The sequence below is a fragment of the Pimephales promelas genome, chromosome 19, assembly GCF_988280905.1.
Source record: "Pimephales promelas chromosome 19, fPimPro1.hap1.1, whole genome shotgun sequence".
NCBI classification, from domain to species: Eukaryota; Metazoa; Chordata; class Actinopteri; order Cypriniformes; family Leuciscidae; genus Pimephales; species Pimephales promelas.
This window is the reverse complement of record NC_142787.1, coordinates 5,090,099-5,118,014: the sequence shown is the minus strand read 5'-3', so window position 1 is coordinate 5,118,014 and position 27,916 is coordinate 5,090,099. Positions and strand designations below refer to the sequence as shown.

The following is a 27,916-nucleotide window of genomic DNA, read 5'->3' as shown; positions in this document are numbered from 1 at the left end:
TAGATCTGGGATATTATTCTAATTGTATTTTAGATTTCCGATTTCAAAGATTATAAAAAGATATTTGAGATGAAACCATTACAGACGCATTCTGTCTAGCGCAACTTCCTTCCCTTCACAGCGTTGCGCTGTCATTTCTTCCTAAAACCCAAACGTACCGTCAGAATCAGCACGATCGGTGATTGTTGTAAAATGCAGTCTGTACTGTTGCTAAACTGCGGACGCGTTCAATCATTAGAAGAGCTATTAAAAGCACAAAAGTCTGCGCAAGAGACGCTGTTCAAAAGGCGACGCGCGCTCCGAAGTGCACTAAAACGAGACAAGATAGGCTATAGCCTCATTTGGGGCTTCATGTGCGCATCTAAACCATCAAATATACATAAAATATAAAATGACCTGCTCTGAGATTCATTTAAACACAGTTTATGTCTTAATTGGACGTAAATAGTTGGGAGAAAATGATGGGGCATCAGACATCTATCACAGTAGAGTTCTGCATTCGGTCTTAAAGGGCCAGTAGTCTAATAAACATGTGACGATTGAGTCAGTGATGCGAATCAAACAACAAAAGGCAGAGAAAATCCCTCACATCTCTTGAATGAATAACTTAAACTTTAATAAGCATTAATCTAACTATGATAAACTATGCAGTGTCATTTTACATTTGATTACTAAATTAAATTTCTTTTCAGACAGAGCGACAGACTTAACTGAAAAGTAGCTAATTTTAGACCTTCCTGAAATAAAGCACTGTGTATATAGGCTAATTTGTATCTTTGTTTAATTGTATTCTTTGTTTCACCATGTGTTTGTACTTGTTTTTGCATATATCTCATGTATATGAAAAAAAAGAGAGCCAGCACACTGCTGCATAACAAATATTTTATTCATTTTGTGACTGGCCTAAAACGTAACCGGTTGTAGGTTGCATTAACACCTAGCGGTGGATGCATAGTTTGAAGACCCAGTCAGTGACGTCACAATATGCAATTTTTTTTTTTTTTAATTTACTTTTTTTTTTACACTGAATCCTGAAAAAAAAAAAATATAGACCTACCTACCGACCCTTTTTAAAAAAAAATTTGCTGTTACTGCAAACCAAAATATTTTTAAGGATGGCCTTACAATAAACCAATCAGATTTGAGGGACAAGTCTATGTTTAAATCAAGTTACGCTTCTAAGTCCGTTTTATTCACCCCTCTGATTTTAGGGAGAAGTTATGGGTAGGGATATGGTTAGGACTAAATCTTTGAACAGGAATGTTGTGATATGTTGATCGAGGAACAAGCCTTACTTGGTAAAGTCTTGCTGATCATGTTTCCATTTATTTTAGTATTAACGCTGTTGTTAAAAAATTGCAGATTTATCCAAAGTGAAGCTTATGCGTTTTGAGGACCCTCAGCTCGGACCGCGGAGAATCCCAGTTTTGGGGAAGGAAGAGGAGGGGAAACTGCCCATCTCAAACAGTTCAGTCTTCCACATCGACCTGCAAGAAAACAAAGTTCATTTGAGCGATAACGGCCTGAAAATGGACATCGGGGACACTTTAATCTACCTGGTCTAGCGACATCTGAAACCGTTATATTTGTTTCTCTCGTCTGAATCTGACATGCATCTGTAAACAATGTTGTCCACATTCACAATGAATCCCGAGGCGCTAGATGATTTGTATTTGTATAACATACATTATTGATTCATATTTGTTATCTAGCTTTTTATTAAGTAAAAGACCAAGAGGATCTGAACAATTAATTCACTTAGTCTGATGAGTCATATTTCGAGGTCCCTGCAAATGACATTTGAAGGTATTGTTGTACGTTTATAATGTTTATTTCTGTCTCTTTTCACGTCCTGAATTTTAAATTGTTTGCATACGTCAGTGGCTGAAGCCTAGTATAAGGTGTTTGAAAAGACAATAAGTTGTGAACCAACTGTCTTTTCACTTTAAAACATTAAGAAAGCACAGTTTTCTCCCTGTTAAATGACATGTATTCAATGAAAACGAATAAAATTTACATTTGTTTCCTTGAATGTCTCTGAATACAGATGTGTCCATTATTCATTAAATGTTAATGGTTTATATAGGGTGAAGTAAGTAGGCCTATTTGGTTTGTCATTGAGTTTAGAATAAGCTCTTTGTTTTTTCTATAATCCTTTATGCACTTTTTGATTTTTTTTTTTTTTTTTATGTTGTGCTTCCTTTTACAAATAAAGGCTTGATTTTTCTGCCAACACAGTGGCAGTGACAGCATTGTTTTTAATTACATTTACATTTCTAGCCCCATCAAGCTCAATACCATGTAAACTCAATACACATGAACTATTACTCTTTGGGATGCCCAGGCTGGTGAAAAGTAGCAGACAGAAGGTTAGCAGGGTAAAAATCTGAAAGAAGAAAACGCTTCATTTTTAAATGTATATTTCTTTGGTCTTTTTAGATAAGTAATCTTATCTAATAGTAATCTGCACTTAAACAACCCAATACATATTTCAGCTTTTGGCCAACTTACAATAATAAGATAGCGATTGTTGTCAATCTTGCGGATCCGCTTGATGGCAACCTGCAAAAACAATAATAGTATTCAAGTACTAAGTATTAAACCATCTGTGAATTGTTTTAAATATGTTTTGATGCATGCAAGAGCAAAATGTGTGTACAATTTGGTGAGATTGACCTTTTTGCCATCAAATTTGCGTGTTCCCTGGTACACCCTGCCAAATCCTCCGGATCCAATGATCTTTATAACGGTATGACTCAAAGGACTCTGAAAAACAAACAGAAAAATATTAGTTTGCTTGATAATAATATAAAGAGGTAAATAATATTAATGTTCTCTGAAAACAAGCCTTATTTGTAGTGGAAAACAAGATAATACTGTTTGGAATAATGAGTGGCGATGTACTGTAGGCCTACCATTATTTGTCTTGACGCCGGAGTGATCAGGAGCAGGAGATTGTGGATCAGGATCAGGCTCCGGCTCCAGATCTGCTGGAGGAACAAAAGGCTCCACAACGTTCACTGCACTACAGTGGCAACAGCAGCAGAAAACACACTTCACAGCCTTCCAGAGCCTGTAGAGGAAACAACCCCTTCATTTCTTCCTAGATCCTGAAATGAAGAAAAAACAATTCAAAACAACTATCATTTACATTTCACTGTTTAAATTATTATCTGTAATGCAACAAATCCAAAGTAGTGAAAACTCTACCCGTCTGACTTCTGCTTAATGCCTCCATACATTTCCCAAAATCTTATTTCACGATGTTAATAGTCATTTTATTTCACAAATATCACTATATAGTTATTCTTTTTTTTTTTTTAAAGAAAACATACATTTCCAGGCTTCATTTGCTCAACTCTGGCACGTGTCTCAGTTCTGGTAATGGCAAAGATCATATCTATATTTACATTAGATTATACATTGACTTTTATTAAATGCATAGCAAAGTCTTATTTATATACAACTGACTCTGTAATACTCGGCTCGACAGCCCCTTTGACAATTTTGTGTGTATTTGACAATTCAAGAGCAATAGAAATAGAATTCTATTCTGGATCGTTTGCTCAAAAGCGGCTTTCAGTGCGTGTGTTTCTGGTGTGTGTCAGACAGAGCAAATACCATCAAGTTCATCGCTTATTGAGAACGTTTTGCTAACGTTTCCATTAAATTATGAAAATGTTATTTCAAAAAATGTAAACTGGTTAAAAATATTGTTTTTCTTTGTAAAAAGAACTCTATTTTTAGCATTTTTCATTATGGGAATGTTACTTTTGAATGTTTTGAAAATGTTAGACGAATGTCCAATTAAAATATTAATCATTTTGCTGAGCAACAGTAAATGTGACCGGACATTAACGTGAAAAAGCAAAATGTCTCTCTGTAGACTTGACTCTGCCCAGCCTTATTTCAGCCTCACCTGTTGAGCTCTTGTTCACAGGAGAAGCCTCCATGGCACCCTGAGCAGTTCGACCATTTGAAGTCTCTGTTGGCTCGACAAGAACTTGCCCGGGCAGTGGAGGGCACAGCAAGCAGTAAACACAGAACGTTCCCCTAACGTTCCCATATGGTTCCCATTTGGTTATTTTTTTGGGAACCAAATAAGAACGTTCTAAGAACGTTCTCTGTAGGTTTTTTTTTTTAAATAACCTAAAGAGAACGTTCCGGGAACGTTCCCGGAACGTTCCCCTAACCTAAAGGGAACGTTCTATTAACGTAAAGAAAACTTTCCTAGGTAACCAATAGGGAACGTTCTGGGAACGTTCTGGGAACCAAAAATTGTTAACTGGGTTCCAGGCTGTGGGACCTGGACAAACAGGAGTCGCTGCAACTGTCCTGTTGGTTTGAGCTCTCTGATCCATCGCCACTCCTCCTCCATTCCACGCAGTACGAGCCTCTGCTGCTCAGACTCAACGACTCTCTACCAGCGCTCCACATTGACCTCAAAGAGGGACAAAGCTGATGATGACATGATGCCCGGAGAACAATCAGTGGAAGCAAATTTCACACATCAAAAACTGTTTCTTTTATATATACAGTGGTATGAATAAGTTTTGGCACCCATGCTAAAGTTGCCTAAAAAGAGGAATAAAAAATCATCTTTTGGATATTGATCTTAATGCCTTAATTAGAAAAATGAGGAAAACTCCAACCTTTAAGGACACAGATTTTCTTTGTGAATGAATAATGTATCATAAATAAATAAATGTTTTTCCTTAAAATACAGGGTGCATAAGTCTGGGCACCCCTATGTTAAATTCCCATAGAGTCAGGCAGATTTTTATTTTTAAAAGCCAGTTATTTCATGGATCCAGGATAATATGCATCCTGATAAAGTTCCCTTGGCCTTTGGAATTAAAATATCCCCACATCATCACACACCCGCAGGGCCGTATTAAGAGCTCACTGGGCCCCGGGGCAATGAGTTACTGCAGGGCCCCCCCACCACTTTAGGTCCCCAACTACATGAGCTAAATGTTATATTATTATCCGAGTCATTTTATCCATCTATGATATACTTCACAGTTAAGTTATGTTATTTTTAACACGATTTTTTTTATCATATCAAAATGTATTGCGACTAAAATTTCATAATTATTGTGACCAATTTCAATATCACCAAAAAATAATAGTAGCTTAAGAAAATAATCTCAAGCTTATGATGACAATTGGAGTCACAAATTAAAATAGAACAAAGGCACAATAAATCGACTTATGAAAAACTTTAAGCACTGAATAATATTATATTATATAAAGTAAGTAAGTAATCAAATATACAATAGCCTTCATGGTTTTCACTATAAATTCAACATTCATTCTTGTTAATTTTGCAAAAGTAATTCAGTCAAATACAGTAACGTTAAATTACTTTCTTTCTGATGTTTGATTAACATTATTGACACACATGGCGACAGCATCTTTATTAGCAGTGTCTGTCACATAGACATATTGAACAGTATTCGAATGAAAAGTGGGTGTCGGTTAATGTGGTATGCAAAATAGCAAGTAAAGCTTGTCTGTGATTGGCTGCCGCGGTTGCGTTGTGTGACGTTTTCCCGTGACGTTGCCGAGATCCTCCAGCAGCCTGTCCGACGTGCCAGTGAATACAGAAGGCCCAGTGTGTTATTAGACGATGCTAGTTAGAGTTGCGCATAAACACCCAACCTTTTATCAGTATTAATCATATGCGCGTCAGGATGATTATAGAAAATGTTGACGCTCTGAAATCCTGGCTTGCTAAACTTCTTGAACCCATGTAAGTGATGAACAGTGATATTTGAAGCAGTGGAGCTAACTTGCGCTGCTAACATGCTAACCCATTAGCTGGAATTCCTATTACTTATCCGCGCTGGAAACAGATACCGTTTCCTTTGATTTTACGTGTATGTGACAGTTCAATTATGTTCTATTCATTTATAAGCTCGTAGTGTTCAGAAATCTAACACAGCTTCTTGTTAGAAGCATGTAGCTGGAAGCTATGCTAATAGGGTTTGCTGGCTGAGAGGGGTGGTCATCAAAACAGCCTGATAGTTCTCATAGACTGGCCAAAACAGTATCAGGCACAAGTTATTTTAGTTTTAGAGCCTTGGCAGGAATGATCAGTCAGTGTGAGTTTGCTTGGTGGTTCTTGTTTTAGCTGCCAATTTGATCTCAGTGAACCCTAGCAGACCTCTTGGCTAATTGTTGTTTCACCTGCATGGATATATTTGACTGTTGGATTAAATGTAGTTTGCATTTACACAAATGAACCTTATATCTTTTACAGATGTGATGCTGACCCATCTGCACTGGCGAACTATGTTGTGGCGTTAGTAAAGAAGGATAAACCAGAGAAAGAACTCCGAGCATTGTGTGCGGATCAGTTGGACGTGTTTCTTCAGAAAGGTATGGACAAAAAGTCTTCACATCCTTGATATTCTGTGTACATAAGTATGCAGTTATTAGTGAAGTCAGGACCTTTCTTGTATTTACTGTGTCAATTCATTTTTCTTCTTTTATAGAGACAACAGGGTTTGTTGATAAACTCTTTGAATGTCTAACCACCAAAAATTATTTGGGAAATCCAGCTGCTAAAGAAGAAAGTAAAATCCCAGTGCAGAAGCTTGAGGAGAAGGAAGAGGTAAAATCACTTCTGTCATGTCCATCAACAGTCAGGCTCATTGCTTTCTTTCTTACTATTACAACAAACTACTTTTGGTTAATTCGTTCTCTGTTTCCAAAGCACAATGTTATTCACGTTTTTGTTTTCCTATCAAACACCTTAATAATCACGGCAGCTTCCAGTTCCTAGTGCAAATGCATAAATAAAGTGTTAATATTAATACAATAACATTTGTTTTCAGCCTGTTCATGTCGAAGACGATAGGGATAACAGAAGAAGAAGAAGCCCATTGAGGAATCGCCCAGACTTCAATGAATCAAGGTTGGTTTCCAAGATCCGCATCCTTATTCTATCGTTTGTGTTGACGTAATGTTCTTCATATAATCTAAAGGTTACCGGTTCTGTTTTGTGTGGGTGTTAAACATTCTCAGTTGTCTGTCTGGTTTGTCTTATTTTGCTTTTTAGTGCACATATTTTATATATACACTCACAGATGAGCCAAAACATAATGACCCCCTACCTAATATGCTTATATGGTCCTGCACGTGCTGCTAAAACCGCACCGAACCACTGAGGCATGGACTTTACTGGCTCGTTTCCACTGAGGTACACCGCCAACAGTACCCTTACTTGATAGGCTTGGTGTTTGCTCGATCGACGTCATTTTCGCACGAAGAAAGCGACATAGTAAACAACAATGGATGACAGACAGCAGATCTTGTTCTTGCTTCTCGGCATGTTTGTCACAAGAAACAAACGCTGGCATTAGGCGTTTCTCAATACCCAAGTAGGCACAGTTGGAACAGCGCGTTCTTGAACGATCTACTACTCTGGTTATCTCTGTATGAACATTTTTCGCAACAACAAAAAGAAATATGTTATAAAACACCACTCTGCTTCTTTTCGATTTCATTTCAATAGATTTTAAACATTATAAGCACACAAATGTGGTTCAGGCGACGCCTTGATTATATTCACTGCATGCATGTAACGTTATATTTATAACATAACTAAATATAAGGCACAACCCTGCCTCTTTTCGTTTAAATTTAAAAATATTAAACGTATTCCAGGCAATATGTAATGTATTGCATATATTGCATTGGTACAAATGTTGCAATAAACAACATTGCAAATGATCTTTTAATAAAATAAAAAAATCTCTTTTTGTTGAATTTGAGTTTTATCAATAATAGCAATTATAAAAGTATAAGTAAAAGGTACAAAAAGCTATATAGTAAATCTTTATAACATAAAGAAACAATTCAGTCAGTCAAATACAAATTCAGCGCTCAAAGATATGAAACTTCACTTAGCCTTCTGCCAAAACTATTGGCCAGGGAACGAATTATTGATTCACGAGACCAAAGATCACCTGTTAGACGAACTATATCTCATGTTTAAACACTAACAGAGACGTCAGAGTCAGAGGCAAACATCAGAACGACTCGCAGAGGAAAGGCTGTTCCAGGCGGGGGACACGATTGCTTGGAATGGATCTTCAAATTATCATAAATCTATAAAAAAACCACAGATTTGAGCTTTAAAAAACTACATTCTTGCCTGAAAAACTCTTAAAACTACATTTCGTGACACAATAACAGAATTGTATTTCAACTGTATACTTCTAATGCCCTTGTAGCACGCGCGAGTGACGATACTCCGTCCACCAATCACCGTTCTGCAGTGAGTCTAGCTCCACCTTTTAGTACCCTTTAATTGCGCTAGGTACCCCAATGGAAGGGTACCCAAAAAGTGGTACGGTTCGGCTTTTTGGTACCATTCACAACTTTTGACAGTGGAAATGCAAATAATTGCGTACCGAACTGTACCGTACTGTACCACTCAGTGGAAACGAGCCATACAAGAGCCCTGAGGGTGATTTGTGGTTTCTGGCATCAAGACGTTAGCAGGAGATCCTTCAAGTCTTGTAGGTTGCGAAGTTTGGAGGCCAGGGCAACATCTTTAACTCCTATTCCTCAAACCATTCCACCACAAACATTTCCACCAAGGAGCACCATTGTCTTTGTATCTGCTACAATGTGTAGAAAGAAAGGTGGAACATGTCCACTTGGATGGCCTGATTCAGAACATTGTCCACGTGATGTAAAAGAAAACAGGACTCATCAGACCAGACACCTTCTTCCGCTGCTCCAAGGTCCAGTTCTGATGCTCGCGTGTCCATTGTAGGTGCTTTTGACGGTGGGCAGCGGTTATCAGAGGCACTTTGGGGTGTTTTTCCTGTTCAACACCATAACTCGCTGCTTCACTAGCATAGAAGAAGAAATCAGCTTGCTAGTAACGACTGTTGCCCACAATTGGTCGTTCAACCACGTTGGTAAATGATGTCACAAACTCAGTTGAGTAATAACTTATTTTAATGAATCTCGAATCTGTTTGAGATCTAATTAATACTAGATGTTTTGCTATAAATTATGGACATGACATCTGAGGGTTATCTAATTTTTCTTAGTTATATATGTCCAGATTGAATCATAGGCTTGGTCTTACGCCCTTCAAAAACAGTGCTTTAAAGGGATAGTTCACTTTGAAATTAATTTTTGGTATGTTTTAGCTTACATCAAGGGCATCCAAGATGTAGGTGTCTTTGTTTCCGCAGTAGTTTCAATTTTGATATTTTTAGGTCAAACCGTTCTTGGCTGTTAGTTATAATGCAGGTCTATGGTCACCACCTCAAAGAGCATGCACAGAGAAGTCCAAATTAAACATGATTTAAGGACTTAGGATTGATGGCCTAAGACACGAAACGAGCGGTTTGTGTGAGAAAACGAACAGTATTTATATCGTTTTTACCTCTAAAGCACCCGCGCCCAGATCATTTGGACGTGGCTGTGGTTACGGTATAAACAAAAAAAAATCTGTTCCTTTTCTCACACAAACCGCTCGTTTCGTGTCTTAGGCCATCAATGTGTACTTCCATTTATGCGTCATTAAATCATGTTTAATTTGGACTTCTCTGTGCATGCTCTTTGAGGTGGTGACCATAGACCTCCATTATATGACTGACACAGACAAAAACGGTTTGACCTAAAAATATCAAAATTGAAAATACTGTGGAAACAAAGACACCTACATCTTGGATGCCCTCGAGGTAAGCTAAAACATACCAAAAATTCATGTCAAAGTGAACTATCCCTTTAAATCTCTTGACAAACTAAAAGACATAAATGACATCTGTATGTTGGCTAGTCTAAATGGAAGATTTGCTCCGCCTTCTGGTATTTCAGAAACCCACGAGCCTCGTCTTGTTATAACTATCCTCGATAAGTCGTTTAGATCTTTATTCCTGCCCATTTCTCTTGCATCCAACATGTTGATACAAGAACTGATTGTTTGCTTACCAGCTAATCTACCCACTACCAGACCCTAATATGTGGCCTTGTTAGGAAATGATCAGCGATAATCACTTCATCTGTGACTGCTCAATGTTTTGGCTCATCAGTGTGTGTATAAAAGTATTATACTCATAGTACTACCATGTTAGGTGTCTAAAGCCCTCTTAAGCCAGACTTGCACCAATATCTGGAAGTCAGAGACTGTACATCTCACCTCAGGGTTAGAGATGACCGCAGGAGAGACGACCGTAAGCGACGGGAACTGGACCGTCACGGGAAGAGCGGAGAGTCGTACCGGGAGCGCCATGATCGACGAGGAGGAAGCTCACGGGGAAGAAGCTACAGTCGCAGCCGGAGTCGCAGCCGGAGCAGCAGCCATGGAAAGAGCCGAGAACGAGAGCACAATCAGAGGAGAGGTAATGACCGTCCCAAACAATTTCCTTCACATTACTCTCACCTATATTGTGTGCATTCCTGAGAAACAAGCAGTTTTTAGAAATGGATTTAATGGTTAATCGGTCAGTAACATAATGCACTTTTTTTTTGTCCAGAAAATAATTTTATTCAGAAATACATAAGAAATTCCTATAATGAGCCCAAGTAAAGGTGATGCAACTATCCTGTCGAGCTGCAAGATTAAAGGGTTAGTTCACCCAAAAATGAAAATTCTGTCGGTATTTACTCACCCTCATGTTGTTCCAACCCCGTAAGACCTTCGTTCATCTTCGGAACACAAATTAAGATATTTAAGATATTAAGATCACTCCTGTATACAGTCCATAGGCTTCTTGAGGGAATGACTCTTGCTGGCATCGAAAAGTCATTAAAGACATCGTTAAAATAGTCCAAGTGACTACAGGGGCTCAATTTTAACTTTATCAAACGACGAGAATACTTTTTGTGCGCAAAAACAAACAAAAATAACGACTTTATTTCAACTATTCACTTCCTTCTCCATGGGCCTGTAGTCAGTTAACGTAGTGTGATTGCGTAGAGCTACGTCACACGTAGGCTCACTATTGGCCGACGCTGGTCATGTGTGTGATGCGTGTGACGTACAATAACAGAAGCTTACGCTATTAAACTAGTAACCTGACTCGCGCAGAGGGAGAAATAAACGAATAGTTGAAATAAAGTCGTTATTTTTGTTGTTTTTTTTGCGCACAAAAGTGTTCTCGTCGTTTGATAAATTTAAGATTGAGCCCCTGTAGTCACTTGGACTATTTTAACGATGTCTTTGATGACTTTTCGAGGACAGCAAGTCATTCCCTCAAGAAGCCTATGGACTGTATGCAGGAGCGATCTTAATATCTTAAATATCTTAATTTGTGTTCCGAAGATGAACGAAGGTCTTACGGGGTTGGAACAACATGAGGGTGAGTAAATACTGACAGAATTTTCATTTTTGGGTGAACTAACCATTTAATCATGAAAGATTTTGATTCAATCAACCCATGCGAGTTCATGCCAATCATTCGCCAGTGTCTAATAAAACCTTTGACAAAATCACACCGAAATGTTCAGATCTGCTTTGGTGAGCCAGAGAGAACAGTTGTCATGAAATTGCAACACAAACAGTTTTTTAAAGCATATAGTATCAATATTTTTGTTACTGTAATTCATATGATCACAAAAGTACTGGGATAAAAGTTTATAGTTCGCATATGTTTATAGTAGTGATCAAAATGGTACATTACCTTGACCTTCAAAAAAAAGGATGAATTTTTGGATTAACCAGTATGTGTCAAGTGAAGTGTTTAAAAGTGAAAATGTATTTGTCATTGAATCCTTCAAAAACACTTATTCATCCAAGAAGTCTTTATGAGTGAGTCATTGCATCATTCATTTTTTAAAAATTATTCATTCAGATTAATTAAGCATTTTTAAATAGACTGCAGAAATTAATATTTTGTCGAAACATCTAGTAAACTACATTAGTAATTTTGTTTAGTTGTCTGTTCAGAATCGTGCAGCTCTATTTAAATATGTATTATTTGTGATTCTCAATTTATCTAGAATCGTACAGCTCTACTTGTCCTGATATCATAAAGCCTCATTAAAATAAAATATATATATATATTTTAACCCTTATGCTGCATTAGGGACATTTTTGGTCTTTTGCAGTTTAATTTCTTTGACCATTTTGGCTGTTTTAATGCAAATGGTATGAAATTTTGCAAAATTGTGACTTTTTGGATACATGTAAAAATGTGATCCCATTTTGCAAAATATGTATAACACACACTGTGTAGATCAAATAGTAACACTCAGCACCATAAAGACCAAAAATGGCCCATTGAAACCCATTAAAACGTTGTTTAAATCTGAGGCTGTCAGTAATACATGAAACATGATTTTTGCACAAACATTCTTTCATTTTGAAGCAAAAGCATTATATTTGCATTATATAGTGTATTCCACCAGATGACGTCACTACATATTTATTCCCTATGGGTGGAAATGCACCTTATTTTAGGCAATAGGCAATGTTTAATAGGTGGCCATTTTTGGTCTCTAACGCGCTAAGTGGGATTTTTTTGCAAAGTGGGACTGTGATAATCCGAATCTAAAGTTTTCTCTTTGCATTTAGTTTATTGAAAATAATTGAATTTTTGTGTTTTTTCCTCTTATACAAATCGATGGTTTTGCAAACAAAACTGGTAATTAAAGGGTTAAAATCCTGAAATTGAATACATTTTTGGTAGTTATGATGAGGACTGATGCTGGTTAAAAGATTTAACTTGGTAAAAGTGGAAAATAATAATAATATATAATATTTTAGGCAATGTTTAATATGTGGCCATTTTTGGTCCTTAATGCACTCAACGGTGTTAAAAACCTAATGCAGCACAAGGGTTAAAGGAAACCTTAAGTACATTGGCATACTCTTTTCTTGCTATTTCATTGGAAACAATAGGGAACAAAGTACACAAAAACAACATGCTAGAGGAAAAAATATAAACAGAAAATGATGATATCAAAACTTAAAACAATATAGTAAGACTCATGTATGTGCAACGTGTGAATATGAAAATATTTGTAACCTAGCAAAGTAGCAATAAATAGTTGGTTTTTCCCAAATATTTTTTTTAGAGTCTTGAAATGAATTTCTAATGGAAGAATTGTCATCTCTATTTTAAAGTAGAATTTTAAAAGATTTTGTTTTGTCCTTTTTTTATGACTGTGGACATTCTTGTTTGTCTTTGACTGCTATTCATCAAACAACAATATTGACAAGAATTCTTCCTTTGCAATCAAGTCTCAACAAATGAATCCTTTCTGATGTGTTTTATCTCAGCCGAGCACAGATCCAAGTTTGATCAGGAGCGGAAGGACGCGGAGCCTTACAACCCATCCTCTGCCCACATGGGTAACCCACACCACCAGCAGAGTCACCCGCCCCCCCTGCTCCCCCTTCCCCTTCCCCAGCACCAGTTCCCCCCCTCGGGGACCCCCGCCGTCCCCAACGCCGTAACCGTGGCAGCGCCGGCTCACCTGCCCGACAGCACCACAGAGAGCTGGTCCACTTACTTCACCAACCACAAAGACGGAAAGACCTTCAACAAGATCAGCACGTTCAAACACCGCTGCAGAGACTACGACGGTGAGTCCCAGTTCACTTCATTCAAGTTCGGTGTCAAAATGAAGACAAAAAGCTGTTGCTACTTTTCTTTAAATGCGTGTTAAACCTAACATTTTGTGAATCTTTCGCTTAAAGTGTGATTGTAAATGCCACTCTCGTCAGGTTCACTCATACTGATACTAATAGATGGCACTCGTCTTAAAAGTTCTTTATGATATACAGGATTTCTTGTCTAAAGATTTAAATGCAAAAGAAAAACTGTTTTTGTCAATTTTAAGTTTCCATATAAAATGTTTAACATTTACCATAAGAAAAGTAACTTGCTTGAGCAATTTGATATATAAATCAATATAGAAGTAATGATTTGAATAATACATTGTTTGAATTTAGCGTTTAAACTTGAATCTGCTATGAAAGATTGCTTAAAGGGTTAGTTCACCCAAAAATGAAAATTAAGTCTTTAATTACTCACCCCCATGCTGTACCCAACCCCGTAAGACCTTCGTTCATCTTCGGAACACAAATAAAGATATTTTTGATTGAATCTGAGAGCTGGATCAGTCCTACATAGACTGCCTAAGGGACTGGCTCTTGACGGCCCATAAAGTCATTAAAGAAAAGGTTTAAATATTCCATGTGCCTACAGCGGCTCAATTATAAGTTTATCAAGCGACGAGACTACTTTTTGTGCGAAAAAAACATAAATAACGACTTAATTCGACTATTCCATTACTTCCTTATGGGCGCATGCGCGAGAACTGAGACGAGGACGTTCTCATTCGCCTACTTCTTGTTACCGGCTGCTCACCGCTTAGGAGTTTTACCGCCACCTACCGTATAAAATGATGATCCATATATAAGGCGCTGTGGATTATAAGGAACACTGTCGTTTTTTGAGAAGATTAAAGGCTTTTAAGTGCACCTTATAGTGCGGAAAATACGCAAATTGAAAAGCGTATGTACAGCGCGCATCTTCCTCTGCTTGTAAACAGAAAGTTTTGCGCTTCCAGCTATATCAGCACATCATCTTATACGGTAGGTGGCGGTAATACTCCTAAGCGGTGAGCAGCCGGTAACAAGAAGTAGTTGAAGGAGAAGAACGTCCTCGTCTCAGTTCTCGCGCATGCGCCCATAAGGAAGTAATAGAATAGTCGAATTAAGTCGTTATTTATGTTTTTTTCGCACAAAAAGTAGTCTCGTTGCTTGATAAACTTATAATTGAGCCGCTGTAGGCACTTGGAATATATAAACCTTTTCTTTAATGACTTTGTGGGCCGTCAAGAGCCAGTCCCTTAGGCATTCTATGTAGGACTGATACAGCTCTCAGATTCAATCAAAAATATCTTAATTTGTGTTCCGAAGATGAACGAAGGTCTTACGGGGTTGGAACAGCATGGGGGTGAGTAATTAATGACTTAATTTTCATTTTTGGGTGAACTAACCCTTTAACTGTACTGTGTACAAAGAGAATCGCAATGCTTACAAAAAAATTTCAGTAACAACTTTTGGATTTGAAATAAAATAATGAATACATGTTGTTTGTGGTGTACAGCCGTGCAAACACACCATGTGAAAGTATGTGTGAATCTGCACTTAGTGTGATATTTTAGTCGTGTTTTAATACTTGCTGCAAAACGTATTTGGACCTCCACTCTAAAATCAAAGTCAAATGATGCTCCGAAACACTGAAGCGTCTTGATATTCTCCAAGGACACATTTTACTCTTTAGGGTGTCTGTTACGAAAGCGTCACTAATGACTGTGGTGTAGCAAAGTCACCGCGTGGCCTTATGGGAACGGCTTTATAGCTGCAGAGTTTATATTTACCTCGCTCTACCTGGGGTATTTCCACACTGGTGGGACTCGGCGAAGAACGTCCACGGGGATGACTTTGGGGTGGATGGTTTGCTCGATTTATGTAATGATCTTAAAGAAAGTGACTGTGGCGTGTTGACGAGATGCATGACTGACGCTGCTTACATGGAGCAAACTCCACTGAAGAATGACCTCAGTATCACAACCAGAAGTTCAATCACCTCAAGGACATGTACATCATATACAAGCCTCACATTTTTGCTTTTAAACTGTCCGGAAAGATTGTGATGGTGATTTTAATTTCGTTTCTTTTTGTTTGCAGAGAAAGGATTTTGTATACGAGGTGATCTCTGTCCGTTTGACCACGGTAATGACCCTCTGATTGTGGATGACGTCACACTTCCTACCATGATCCCGTTTCCACCACCGCCAGTCCTGCCACGGATGCCCATGCCCCCCATGACTGAACCCCCCCCTGGAATGCCCATGCCCCTCCCACCCCACGGGCAGCCGCCGCCCCCGGGCATTTACCCCATGCCAGGTAAGTGTCCTTTGATTTCAGCATGCTAGACTAGGCCATTCAGTTGAGTTATTAACCGAAAAACCTTGTATATTTGGGGTGTAATGAAGGGGTAAGGAGTGTATATTAGAGGTGTAACGATATTGGAACCGAAAAACCGTGATACACCACCCACAACGCGTATCGCGATACTCTCATGGCGTAATGGTCCCCCCTTGCTTAATGGACCTCATGTCTTATGTGTACTCAACGAATACAGCGTTGTAGCCTAACCACCATTAACACCCTATAATAGCAAGCTCCATGTTTTGTTACTTTCGATAATGAGCAAGATGTAGTAGCGCTGTAGCGGCGTGTCGACTCTTCGACGTCAAAATTACGTTGACGTCATATTTTTGCATCGCCACGTCTTTATTCATTTATTTTTGGAACGTTCCCGCAGGCAGATTCGGCTTGAAGTCATTCATCCTCGGACGCCGTGCCGTGTGCGCTGTTACATAAAAAGGTGTGCGCACAGCCAAGCGAAATGGGGTCTTTCTGGTCTTGCGCACCCAACGCGTCATTTTGCCGTGCGTCAATGCGGACACTAGGGCTGTTGGAACGAATTCCGAAATTCTAATATAATTCGAATATTAAAAAAATCAATACTATTCGAATGCTAAAGTTACTATTCGAATATTGCTTTTATATATATTTAAAAATAAATATATTCTTCCGAAGTGACCAGGTGTAAACGGCCCCTTATCGCTTTCTTATTAACAATAAGACAACGCGGGACTAGCTTTCACGTGGCACATTCGCAAGGTCTCGTTCACTCCCTCTCTGCCATGCACGCGCCGCGTGCTATGTATGTTATGCGTGGATTCCGGGAGATTTTAACTAATTTGCGGCCATTAGGGAGACGCTATCAATATGCGGGAGACTCCCGACGCGATATGATGATCACATCACCTCAGATCTGAGCCCCTATTCATCAAGCCAACGCATCACAATCTATCGCAAATCAAAGTGAAAGTAAGTCGCAGACGCTTAACACTACCATTAGGGTTGGGTATCGAGAATCGAGTATCGATTGGAACCGAGACTAACTTTTCGTTTTTCCCGGAATCGTTCAAAAGTTAAAATTTCGATTCCTAGTTTCGATATTCCCAGTCGGCCGAGCGGAAGAAGAAACTGCTGAACAACACCAACGAAGAAGCGTCTACCGGAAGTGTTGGCATAACCACGCGAGTCGAACATGAGTACCTTACGTCGGCGGTCCAAAGTGTGGCTTCACTTTTCTAAAAATAACAAAATCTTGGCAAAATGCAAAATTTGTGACAAAAGGAGCATTTGTGACAGGAGTATTTCCATCAGAAAGGATTATTTCCTTCCGAAAGACCGTTGGTTAGCAAGGTTAGCTAAACTTTTTTGACCCTGCCTCTTAAAAGAATCGGAATTGAGCATCGTTAGGAACCGGAATCGAAACAAGGAATCGGAATCGGAATCAGAATCGTTCAAATTCAAACGATACCCAACCCTAACTACCATCTTCATTAAAAGTAAAGGAATGAAATGATATTACCAGGGCTGTTGCCGCTCTCTCTTGTTGCTGTCTTTTCTGATTTTGAAATTAGCCGATGATCAATAAAATGCAGCTCAAATCTGTTGCTTTCGGTGACGTGCACTTCATTACATCTGTATATAGCGCGGGAATTGAAAATCGGATTTATATCTGTTTTGCAAAAACACATTTATGTGAGGAGGTGTAAATGGAATCGTTTTGATAAATCAGATAGCTATCCGATCTGAGAAAACGCATGAAGTGGCCAGGTGTAAACAGCCCCTAAATGTTTATTGTAGTAATGTTAGATGTCCCTCTAGTGGGCCGAACATGCAACAACCACTGGCTATAGTGGCATTGACAATCCACAAGAATGTGTAATGTCATAAATATTAATAATAGGATAAATTTGAGCATTTAATTTTCGAATATTACATATAATAAGGAATGGAATTCGAATAGTATTATAGAGGAAGATTGACAGCCCTAGCGGACGCATCGAGTGCCGTGTCAGCGCTCTCTCTGATCGGTAAAGGTGCACAGACCTCACCCGAATCATCTCCAGCAGTAGCAGCCTCCAATCGCACCACTAACTCCGCCTGATGTAGTCTTTTTTTGATCACGAAATTCAAACAATAAATGCCGTTTTGGTGCTTTTAGATGTGGTGTGATAAATCACTGTACTAACGTTAGGCACCTAATTTAAAATGGCAGCTCGAGTAAACGCGATCATCTCTTCCTCCGTTACAGAATAAACATGAATAGATACCCGAAGGTATGTTGAAAGATACAGTATACTTACTGAAAGGCATCCTAACTGTAATCGACAACAGCGGAAATACGTCAATAAAACACTTCGTTTTTCACATAGCTTTATATTTATTTACCTCAGGTTAGTCATTCAGTGTCCGTAGCTTGTTGGTTCGCTAACTCTTTTCCTGAATAAATGCACTATATTAGCCTATATATTATATTTTACTGAACCTGTTAATGCTATCTTGATCATGTAATGTATGTTTAAAATATCTGTCATGAAAATAACAACTGTGTAAACTATTATATTTCAATAACAAATTCGAGTACAAACATATGTTAATGCAAAAACTGCCTTATGTGCCGTTTACATGTTTTCATACAATTTGTTATTTGAGTTTTGATTATTATTATAATATCTAAAAGTAAATATCAACTGAATTTAGGCTAAAAGTCTAGCCTCTGTTGTTAAGCTTTAATGTTTTAGTAATGTTCAAGTAAGGTCTCCTAGGATTTATAGTTTACAGCATTAGCAGATCTTTTTTATCCTTGCGAAATGTTTACTTGTAATATAATTAATTTAAAGACAAGGACACAATTTGTTCATTAAAGCACTGTTTAATTAAAAAAAAAGCAATTTTAGCTTTCTAAACCCCCGAACCCCACCAAAATGAACCAAACCGAGACGCCAAAACCGTGGGACGTACCGAACCGTCAGGTTTATGTATCGTTACACCCCTAATATAATATATAGCTATACACGTCTAAATCTGTTATGGGGAAATTAAATGTGACAATGTATCGGAAATTTAAACATTTTATCAAACTTTTGATTATTGCCTTGATCTGTTGAACAACTGAGAAGATAGTGATCAAACTACATCACATGTCAAGTTTACTGAATATGTTACATTAGCATATGAGAGTCAGATTGGACGACTACATGGACGCATCTCAAGATCACTCTTTTAACAGTTTAACACAATTCTGAAAAAAAAAATCAATCATTATAAAGTATTGAAAATATTAAAATCAGGAACGTCAGAATCAGAATGTGTAGTCCGATCATAATGTCTGTCAAAACCAACACACGTTGAGCGATGTTCACTAGCTTGATGTAGTTTGTCAATTGGATTGGCGTTTATTCTCTTTAGCTGAGATATGAGCCGTGTTTGATTTTTGGGTAATTATAAAACGCTGTTGAGTTGACTAATGCTTTTTGCGTTGGCTAGTTCATTGCACGCACTTCCGTTTGGGAATAGTACGTTTCACGTATTTCCGGTTAAGTTTACTTTCAATGTACTGTGGTCAATGAATTGAGCAAACTCACTAAAATGAGTTGCAATAAGATTTACAAATTTGTCAAGGTATATTCTGTTGTTTACTGTGTAGACATGCATATCAGAACATGAAGTTTTTAATGCAACCCAAGCCGATCTGAGAAAGCAGTGTTAGAAATACGCTGTTATTTCACCACAGGGTGTGTGTTCGCCTACACTAGTGACCGCGGATTTTTGGATTTAAATCATTTTAATATTTTTTTAATCATTTTTCAATGTCAGTCTTTTTTTCTTTTTTTTTTGAATACTTTATTTTCAGCTTTTCAGTTTACAAAAAAAAAACAAGTAGACTTAAAAAAAAAGTAAAAAAAAAAAAAAAGTCTTTTCACTATTTACATGTTTATTCCCAAAATGCTATAATATTCAAAGTTGTCGACTGTCATTCTCCTCTTTGCTGTGTACGTTATTGATTAAATATCCTAGCCTGTTTAACGTCGTTACAGGCATCTCACCAGCATTCATTCATTCTACCATTTTAAAAGACTGGAATAAACACCAGCGCGCACAAGCGATCATTTTAATAGTCAATTTCATTTAAAAATGTAAACCCAACAGGTATGAAATGTCAGAAAGAGGCATATATGACTGCTGCAGCTCAGTGGATAAATATATTTAGCCTCTTTATTATTCAGAATGCACAGTTGGAAAGAAAATATATTTATAGGAACATTTCAGCAGGCTCAAGATAATTAATACAGAGATCATTATTCATTGTTGTAATCAATTGGCAGCCATATAACAGTGATGATCTGCATTCTCATGTATGGATGTGCACTGAACACGTGGCTTAAATAAATGACATGATACTTGCGTGATGTTTGGCCTGTCAAAAATATTCAGCGGTTGCAAATTCATTTCTAAATTTCACAGTTGAAAATCAGGCAAATTTTTTACCTGGAAAGGAGTGGTTTTGATGCACAGTTGTTTTTATTGTCTTTTATAACAAAAATCATTTATTTGAATGCATAAAAATGCAGATCCTGTTGTAAATGATGAAAAAGTCGTCGTATTATTACCCCTTAACAGATTTTGACGCGCGTGTTTATATATGTATATACAAATGACTTTAAATTATGCTTATGTGTTTTATTTATCATTATTAATTTAATTGTAGTTGTGTCATTTATATTATATTGTAGAGCTGCACGATTAATCATTAAAAGGTCGCAATCTGGATTCATACACCTACTCAATCTTATTCCTCCTAAATGACAACGATTGGCCTTAATATAGTAAACGTTTGAGAAGCCTGATCATCACAGCGTAACATTGGAAGTGTGTTTGCGCTGCCGCTGAGCCAGAGAGAGCAGGTACCATGTTTTATAGGTATGAGTGAGTCATTGAATCATTCATTCGAACCCATTCTTTTAAATAATTCATTGAAATGGTTTAAACTTTTTAAATAGACTGCAGCGATTAACATTTTGTCATAAACTCTAGTAAATGACTTTATTTTGTTTAGTTGTCTGTTCAGAAGCGAGGTAGGCTCATGCAGCGCTATTTTAAGCAAAAAAAGATGATCAATTTATCCATAATCTTGTAGCTCTTATTATTAGAGGGGTTTTAAAGTCTTTAGAAGGTGATTTTAATTTTTTATTTATTAGTCAATTTAATTGTAATTTTTATTTATTAGTTTAATCAAGTCATTCGTTAATTATGAATGTTACATTATTTTCTCCTGTTAACTTAGTTTTATTAAAAATATTAATTTCGATTAAATGTCTTAATGTTTTTTTGTTTTGTTTTTTTACCTTTTTCCTGGGTTATTAATTATGAATGTTAAATTATTTTCTCCTGTTAACTTAGTTTTATTAAAATCTAAAATATTAAAATATTAATTTTGATTAAATGTCTTAATGTTTAGGAATTAAATTTTTTTTTTTTTACCTTTTTTCCTGGGTTATTGATTAATAAATTCATTTATTTTAATGTTTATAAATTGACATTAAATTCTCACAACACTGCATTACAGTATTTTCCATAAAAATTTGTCGCATCTTAAAATAGATTAAACCGGGTCTAAATTTCATAGTTGAGAAATGAATATATATTTCATTATATTATTAGATGCATTATACATTTGTGGTCAGAATTAATGGCACCCCTGGTAAATATGATCAAAACTGGCTGTAAAAAATTGTTGTTTATCCTTTTTGATCTTTCATTCAAAAAAATTGCTAAAGTCTAACATTTTCATTGAAGTAAAATAATTGAATGTGGGGGGGAATCATATTATGAAATAAATGTTTTTCTCTAAAACACATTGGCTACCTGATGGTGTTGAGAAATAATGTAAAATATTAGTATGACACATTTACAAATATTGCAAACAGTCTAAACATGCATGTTAGTTCCCCTCACTACACAACAAATCCTTTAGATTAAACTATTCAGAACTGGAATGGAAAATAAGTATAAATATAAAATAAACAACATTCCTTAAAAAAAGCCAAGCCTAAACAAATGTATTTAAAGTGATTCTGAAACTGCCAGCATGTGGGAAATGGCCTATACTAATAAACTTGGGCTCATGTACCGCTTTCATTTGCCACTAATCTAAAATGTGTGCACTTTGCACGTTTTCCGAGCTTGACGTTAATTGCATTATACAAGACGTAGAATGTTTTAGATAATACACAAATTGACTTGTGTTCCAGAAAATACGGTAAATGCTTTTAAAGGGATCGTTCACTTTGAAATTAATTTTTGCTATGTTTTAGCTTACCTCAAGGTCATCCAAGATGTAGGTGTCTTTGTTTCTACAGTAGTTTCAATTTTGATATTTTTAGGTCAAACTGTTGATCAGTCATATAATGGAGGTCTATGGTCACCACCTCAAAGAGCATGCACAAAGAAGTCCAAATTAAACATGATTTAATGACTCGTAAATGTAAGTACTCATTGATGGCCTAAGACACGAAACGAGCGGTTTGTGTGAGAAGAGGAACAGAACTTATATAGTTTTTACCGTTTATTTGGAACCACGGCCACGTCCAAGTGATCTGAGGGTGCGGGATTTCAGAAGTGTTACCCTTCACTTTGAAGATCTAAACGTATTCAGATATGCATGAAATCACAATGGGAGACGATTTCGATATATTAACAGACAACGCTGAATTTTTTTCACAACCGGGCGAGAGAGCACTCCAGCCGCTTGCGCAGATCAAAGCACCCGCGCCCTCAGATCACTTGGACGTGGCTGTCGTTACAAAAGGTAAAAGCGATATAAATACTGTTCGTTTTCTCACACAAACCACTCATTTCGTGTCTTAGGCCATCAGTGTGTACTCACATTTACGAGTCATTAAATCATGTTTAATTTGGATGTCTCTGTGCATGCTCTTTGAGGTGGTGACCATAGACCTGCATTATATGACTGACAGACAAGAACGGTTTGACCTTTCAAAGTGAACTGTCCCTTTAACTGTTAATTTTTAGCAATATTATTCATTAACTCTTGGACGATAAATCTTGAGAATGAATTTATATTCACAACAACTCTGAACGCTTGTCCTAAAATGCAATAATGGAAGTTAGCTGTACATGTTAGTGTGCTTGAGTTTGCTCTTGTCTTGTTTTAGGGCCTCCTCTAATCCCAGCTACTGGGATAGACACTCCACCCCACTCCAGAACCAGAACCTCCTCCCCTTTGGCCCTGCCTGGAGTGGGACCACCTCCTCCTCCACCTCCACCACCACCACCACCACCACCTCCTTCCTCCTCTTCTTCCTCCTCTTCTGCCTCTCTCCATCCTCAATACACTCTCTCTGAATGTAAGCCACTGCGCTTCTCTCTCCTCAGCTTGAGCGGTGGTGCTTCGACCTTACTGTCCGTGTGTGTGTGTGTTGTAAAGGGGTCATGACAGATTTCTGATATTCCAGCTACTTGTGTTTTTCCTGTCCATAAGAAATGCTTTTAAATTGATCTTCATTATAAGTAGCCTTCAGGGATGAAAGTCTGACCCCTTTAAAGAAATCAGTTGATTTACTAAGCCTCTTTCCTGTCTGTTGGTGGTGGTTCTGGTCTTGTCGTGTGTGTCAGTTAGGGGCGTAATGATGCATGGATTCGTACCGAACGTTTTCAGTGCGGGTCTTTCGGTTTCGCATGCGTACAATATTGTTTACATTTGATTTAATTTGTTGCGAGCACAATTGAAACAAAAGAGTGAACTGCTGACGATCCAGCTTGTCTTAAACATAAGACTTTTGTTTTATATTAAAGTCCCCCTGTAGTCAATAATTGTATCCAATAGAGCCAGACCGATATATCGGCAGTTATAAATGGCCGATAAATGCATATTTAGAAAATAAAAAAAAAACGGACGAAACGCGCTTTAATCATCTCTTCTTGGCCTGTTATATTGAAAATGTATGTTTTACAATTTGCAGTATGATGTTATCTATTGCTAAATTATGGCTCATCATAGACTAGCTAACCACAAAGCTAGCTAATGCCACTATCATCAGTGGAAGACCGCTAACGTTAACATTAATGAGCTTGGAAACCACAATGAACTTTTTCTGCCTAAATAAAGTAATTATTACTGTATTTATAACTAGCATATCTCTAGTTACAGTCCCTGCATTGAAAAAAATGTAAGTTATACTTGCGAGGAGTGAACATTTAGACAAAAAGTATCAAACGCATCTTGTGCAGAAAAGTTAGCTTTTCTTTTACACGTGTGTGAAATCCAACAATATTTAATAAAATATATATATATATATATATATATATATATATATATATATATATATCGGCCGAAATATCGGATTTTAAAACCCAAAAATATTTGTATCGGTATCGGCCTTCAAAATCCTTTATCGGTCGGGCTCTAGTATCCAATGTATTTATCTTTGATCACCAAAATGACATTTAAAAAAAAAAATCCTTAAAATTATTCATGCCTTAATATACCTTGAATGTAACTCGACACCCATGCCTTATTTAGTATACGCAGTTCAATAAATATGCAAATATGCCCTGCCTCCATTCACTCACTCAGCTCAGAGATCCACTGGTTGACGATCACACGTTGATCTGATTGGTTACAAGGTCGTTTGTGACGTCAGAAACACCAGTGATTTCAAACCGTGTCTTTGGTCTTATGAATTTACACATGGTTTGTCTTAAAGGGTTAGTTCACCCAAAAATGAAAATTAAGTCATTAATTACTCACCCCCATGCTGTACCAACCCCGTAAGACCTTCGTTCGTCTTCGGAGCACAAATAAAGATATTTTTGATTAAATTTGAGAGCTGTATAACTACCACATTGGCTCCTAAGGGACTGCCTCTTGACGGCCCTCTTGATCTAAATCCTTAGATTTCCACGACGCATGCGCGAGAATTGCGATCTGCTTACACCAGCTTACACTACTTCAGATCGCAATTTTCGCGCATGCGTCGTGGAAATCTAAGGAAATCTCGTTTCTGGCCTACAAGGAAGAAAAGAAATAGTCGAATAAACTCGTTATTTTTGTTTGTTTTTTCGCACAAAAAGTATTCTCGTCACTTGATAAACATATAGTTGAGCCACGGTAGTCACTTGGGATATTTAAACATTTTCTTCATTGACTTTCTGGGCCGTCAAGAGGCAGTCCCTTAGGAGCCAATGTGGTAGTTATACAGCTCTCAAATTTAATCAAAAATATCTTCATTTGTGTTCCGAAGACGAACGAAGGTCTTACGGGGTTGGTACAGCATGGGGGTGAGTAATTAATGACTTAATTTTCATTTTTGGGTGAACTAACCCTTTAAAGCATATTAGAAACACCACATGGACATATAAACAACATTACAATCTTGATTTTCACCACAGGTAAACCTACCCTGCTGTCAAATGTGTGTGTAATCCGCTTAAAACGTGTCAGTGTATACTTATCTGTAAAGTAACAAATTTCCATCTCGCATGAACGATTATCTTGACAGCGAGCGAGTCTGTTTAACCCTCTGGGGTTCTTCGTTTAACAGTCACACTCGGGGCGTCTCTCGACGTCTCTCATGACATTGAAGCAACGTTGATTTTGCTCATCGAATTAACGTTGGACCAACGTCAGACGCGGCATTCTTCAAAGCTAAATGAAAATCGAAAATTGGTTTGCTTTCATAACGTTGAAACAACGCGTTGATTTCAAGTTGATTTTTCGTTAGTTTCGAAAGAATGACGCGTCTGACGTTGGTTCAACGTTAATTCGATGAGCAAAACAATGTCAGATCAACGTTGTTTCTATGTCATATTTCCACGTTGATTCAATGTCAGTTTGCTATCTGGGTTATAATTAGTCTTAATGCAATAATTATGACCAAATTTTCCCCCATTGAATATAATAGAAAAATTGTTTTAAAAATATATATTTTTTTGGAGTCAAGCCTAGGCTTCATAAAAGCAATTTTTGAAATTGGATGGATGCCATCTTGTGGACAAACTGAGCTTTTTAAAAATGCAAAACACATTTATAATCTGAATTTTTTTAGTGTGTTTGTGTGTGTGGATGTGTCTGTTTTGCACTCTTGATGTTTTATAGATTCACCCCTTCACTGTTGTGTGTTTTTTTTTTTTTTTACGACCACTTAGGCTTTTCAAATCCTGTCCCCAATTTTTTTGGGTGTTCATATACCAAGTTCCATTAAAGTCACCAAGTTTCGGACCATTCCGACGAAACTGCGATTTTTAACATTTTTTTTTTTATTTAAACGCTTCAGGTCATTATTGACCCGAAGAACCCCAGAGGGTTAACTTCACAAACTCTTCCTCCGAATATACAACAGCACCATAAACTGCAGTGTGTTTTTCATTTATAACCATACATAGTTTGTTTAGTTATCCACTAAAAAAACAGTTTTTGTCCTGCTGTACCGAAAACATACAAAACCGCGAGTCAGGTTATTCATTCGGACTCGGTGTACATTTTTGTTGCATTTAAAACCTTGAAAAAGAATGAGTACGTTTAAAAGAAAATACTGTTTCTGGTTCGTGTTTAATTCAATGTGCTTCTTTTGCTGTTTCTTTGTAGTAATTTTTTATATGTACTAGCAATTTCTGAGTGAAAGTCGTTTCAAAGCCAGTTTTCAGTGTAGTGTATCAGGGATGTGTGTGTGAAGGCTGCAGTGACAGACTCTGACCATGTAGTTGTGCTGCTGCTGCGTCTTACACACTGCATTTTCTGAATAACACGGGTAATTTGGAGAAAGTTCTCTCAAACACATGTGGTAAATGTTTAATTTATCGAAGGAAAGAACCTCCTGTAGTGTTTTCCCCCCCTGCACACACAAATGTTTTAACACGTCTTTCTTGTGTCACATACAGACAGCTACGACCCCGAGGCCTATAACCCAGAGTCCCCGGCACTGACCGGCCCAGGCAGAGCTCAGTACCGTCATTTCATCCCTCGCATCCAGACGCAGAGACCCAACCTCATCGGCCTTACCTCTGGTGATGGACAAAACTCACGAGGTATCAGATGTAAAATATCAGTTCCAAACCAGTGACTATTTTGCATGAGAATTTCAAACGTATTCATCATGACAACATCAATTTAAATGTGTTTAATATGCGTTTTTAGCAGCTAACATAGTGATTCAGACGGAGCCGTCTGTCCCGAGTGTGTCGAGCAGTGAGGCGAGGTTCAACTCTGAGCAGGAGAACAGGAAGAGGTGTCTGCCGTCGGGTGACGGGCCACTGATCAAAAAACCCTGGATGGAAAAGTGAGTGATGAGCCACTACTCACTAGCCATGTTTCCATCGACACGTTTTTATCCGAATTAAGTGATATCGAATTAAAAAAATGCCTTATGGAAACAGTAAAATTCGATGAAATTTCATGAAAATCGACTCAATTGAAATACGTTCGGTCTCATCGGATTTTCTCTTGATCGATATACGGCTAATGCGATAAAAGCTGATGGAAACGTTATTTGCCGAATGAATTGCGATTAAGTTTTATGCCCTTTTATGGTTGCAACACGTCAGAAGACGAGTTCATTTCCGGCCAGTCTGTTTGCGCACACATGGCGGATGTCAACAAAGACAGATGTAAGTGGACAAAGCAAAAAGATGCTTCAACCAAAGGGTTTCCGTGAACCACGATCTCCCAGAACTGATGGAGCGCTGTCGTTCCCAAACCACAGTCACCTCCGCTGTCGTCGGGCATACGTGCATCGTCATCATCATAGCAATGTTTATAGCATCGCTGTTTTCTTAGGTTAGTTTTGCTTGTTTTTACGTGGCTTGGTTGAATTGTAATGTAGAGTATAACTTCTAGTATAACACACCGTTGCCATGGACGCAGTTCAGAGACGGAACAGACTATTTTCTTTAGCAGAAGCAATACTCGTTTTTAAATCAATAAACTCGTTTTTAAGTCAATATTTTGTGTCAAATTATTGATTTATTTATTTATTTGGTTGA

The 27,916-nt window shown here is 37.6% G+C and overlaps 2 protein-coding genes and 1 long non-coding RNA gene across 8 annotated transcripts in view; 2 read left to right on the top strand and 1 right to left on the bottom strand.

Moving 5' to 3' along the window:
* The window catches only part of lars1b (leucyl-tRNA synthetase 1b), a 44,297-nt gene extending 42,261 nt beyond the window's left edge, over positions 1-2,036 (top strand). For both annotated transcript variants that reach the window (XM_089123957.1, XM_089123956.1), the window contains one exon: positions 1,363-2,036. In XM_089123957.1, coding sequence (XP_088980083.1) covers positions 1,363-1,565 — 203 coding nt within the window. In that variant the 3' untranslated portion in view covers positions 1,566-2,036. The remainder of the gene's footprint in view (positions 1-1,362) is intronic.
* A 473-nt stretch (positions 2,037-2,509) lies between these two features.
* LOC120461895 (uncharacterized) lies at positions 2,510-3,096 on the bottom strand. Its single transcript, XR_005618269.2, has 3 exons — positions 2,916-3,096; positions 2,677-2,766; positions 2,510-2,562 (listed from the first exon to the last, which is right to left on the bottom strand). It is a non-coding gene; the product is annotated as an uncharacterized LOC120461895 (long non-coding RNA).
* Positions 3,097-5,564: 2,468 nt separating this feature from the next.
* Positions 5,565-27,916, top strand: part of rbm27 (RNA binding motif protein 27) — a 40,430-nt gene continuing 18,078 nt past the window's right edge. For 2 of the 5 annotated variants that reach the window (XM_089123442.1, XM_089123441.1), the window contains exons 1-10: positions 5,565-5,755; positions 6,266-6,384; positions 6,501-6,619; positions 6,843-6,922; positions 10,177-10,373; positions 13,256-13,561; positions 15,677-15,895; positions 23,092-23,283; positions 26,816-26,971; positions 27,072-27,213. In XM_089123442.1, the coding sequence (XP_088979568.1) occupies positions 5,685-5,755; positions 6,266-6,384; positions 6,501-6,619; positions 6,843-6,922; positions 10,177-10,373; positions 13,256-13,561; positions 15,677-15,895; positions 23,092-23,283; positions 26,816-26,971; positions 27,072-27,213 (1,601 nt within the window). In that variant the 5' untranslated portion in view covers positions 5,565-5,684. The remainder of the gene's footprint in view (positions 5,756-6,265; positions 6,385-6,500; positions 6,620-6,842; positions 6,923-10,176; positions 10,374-13,255; positions 13,562-15,676; positions 15,896-23,091; positions 23,284-26,815; positions 26,972-27,071; positions 27,214-27,916) is intronic. The other 3 variants (XM_039650247.2, XM_039650245.2, XM_089123443.1) reach the window with 3 other exon arrangements.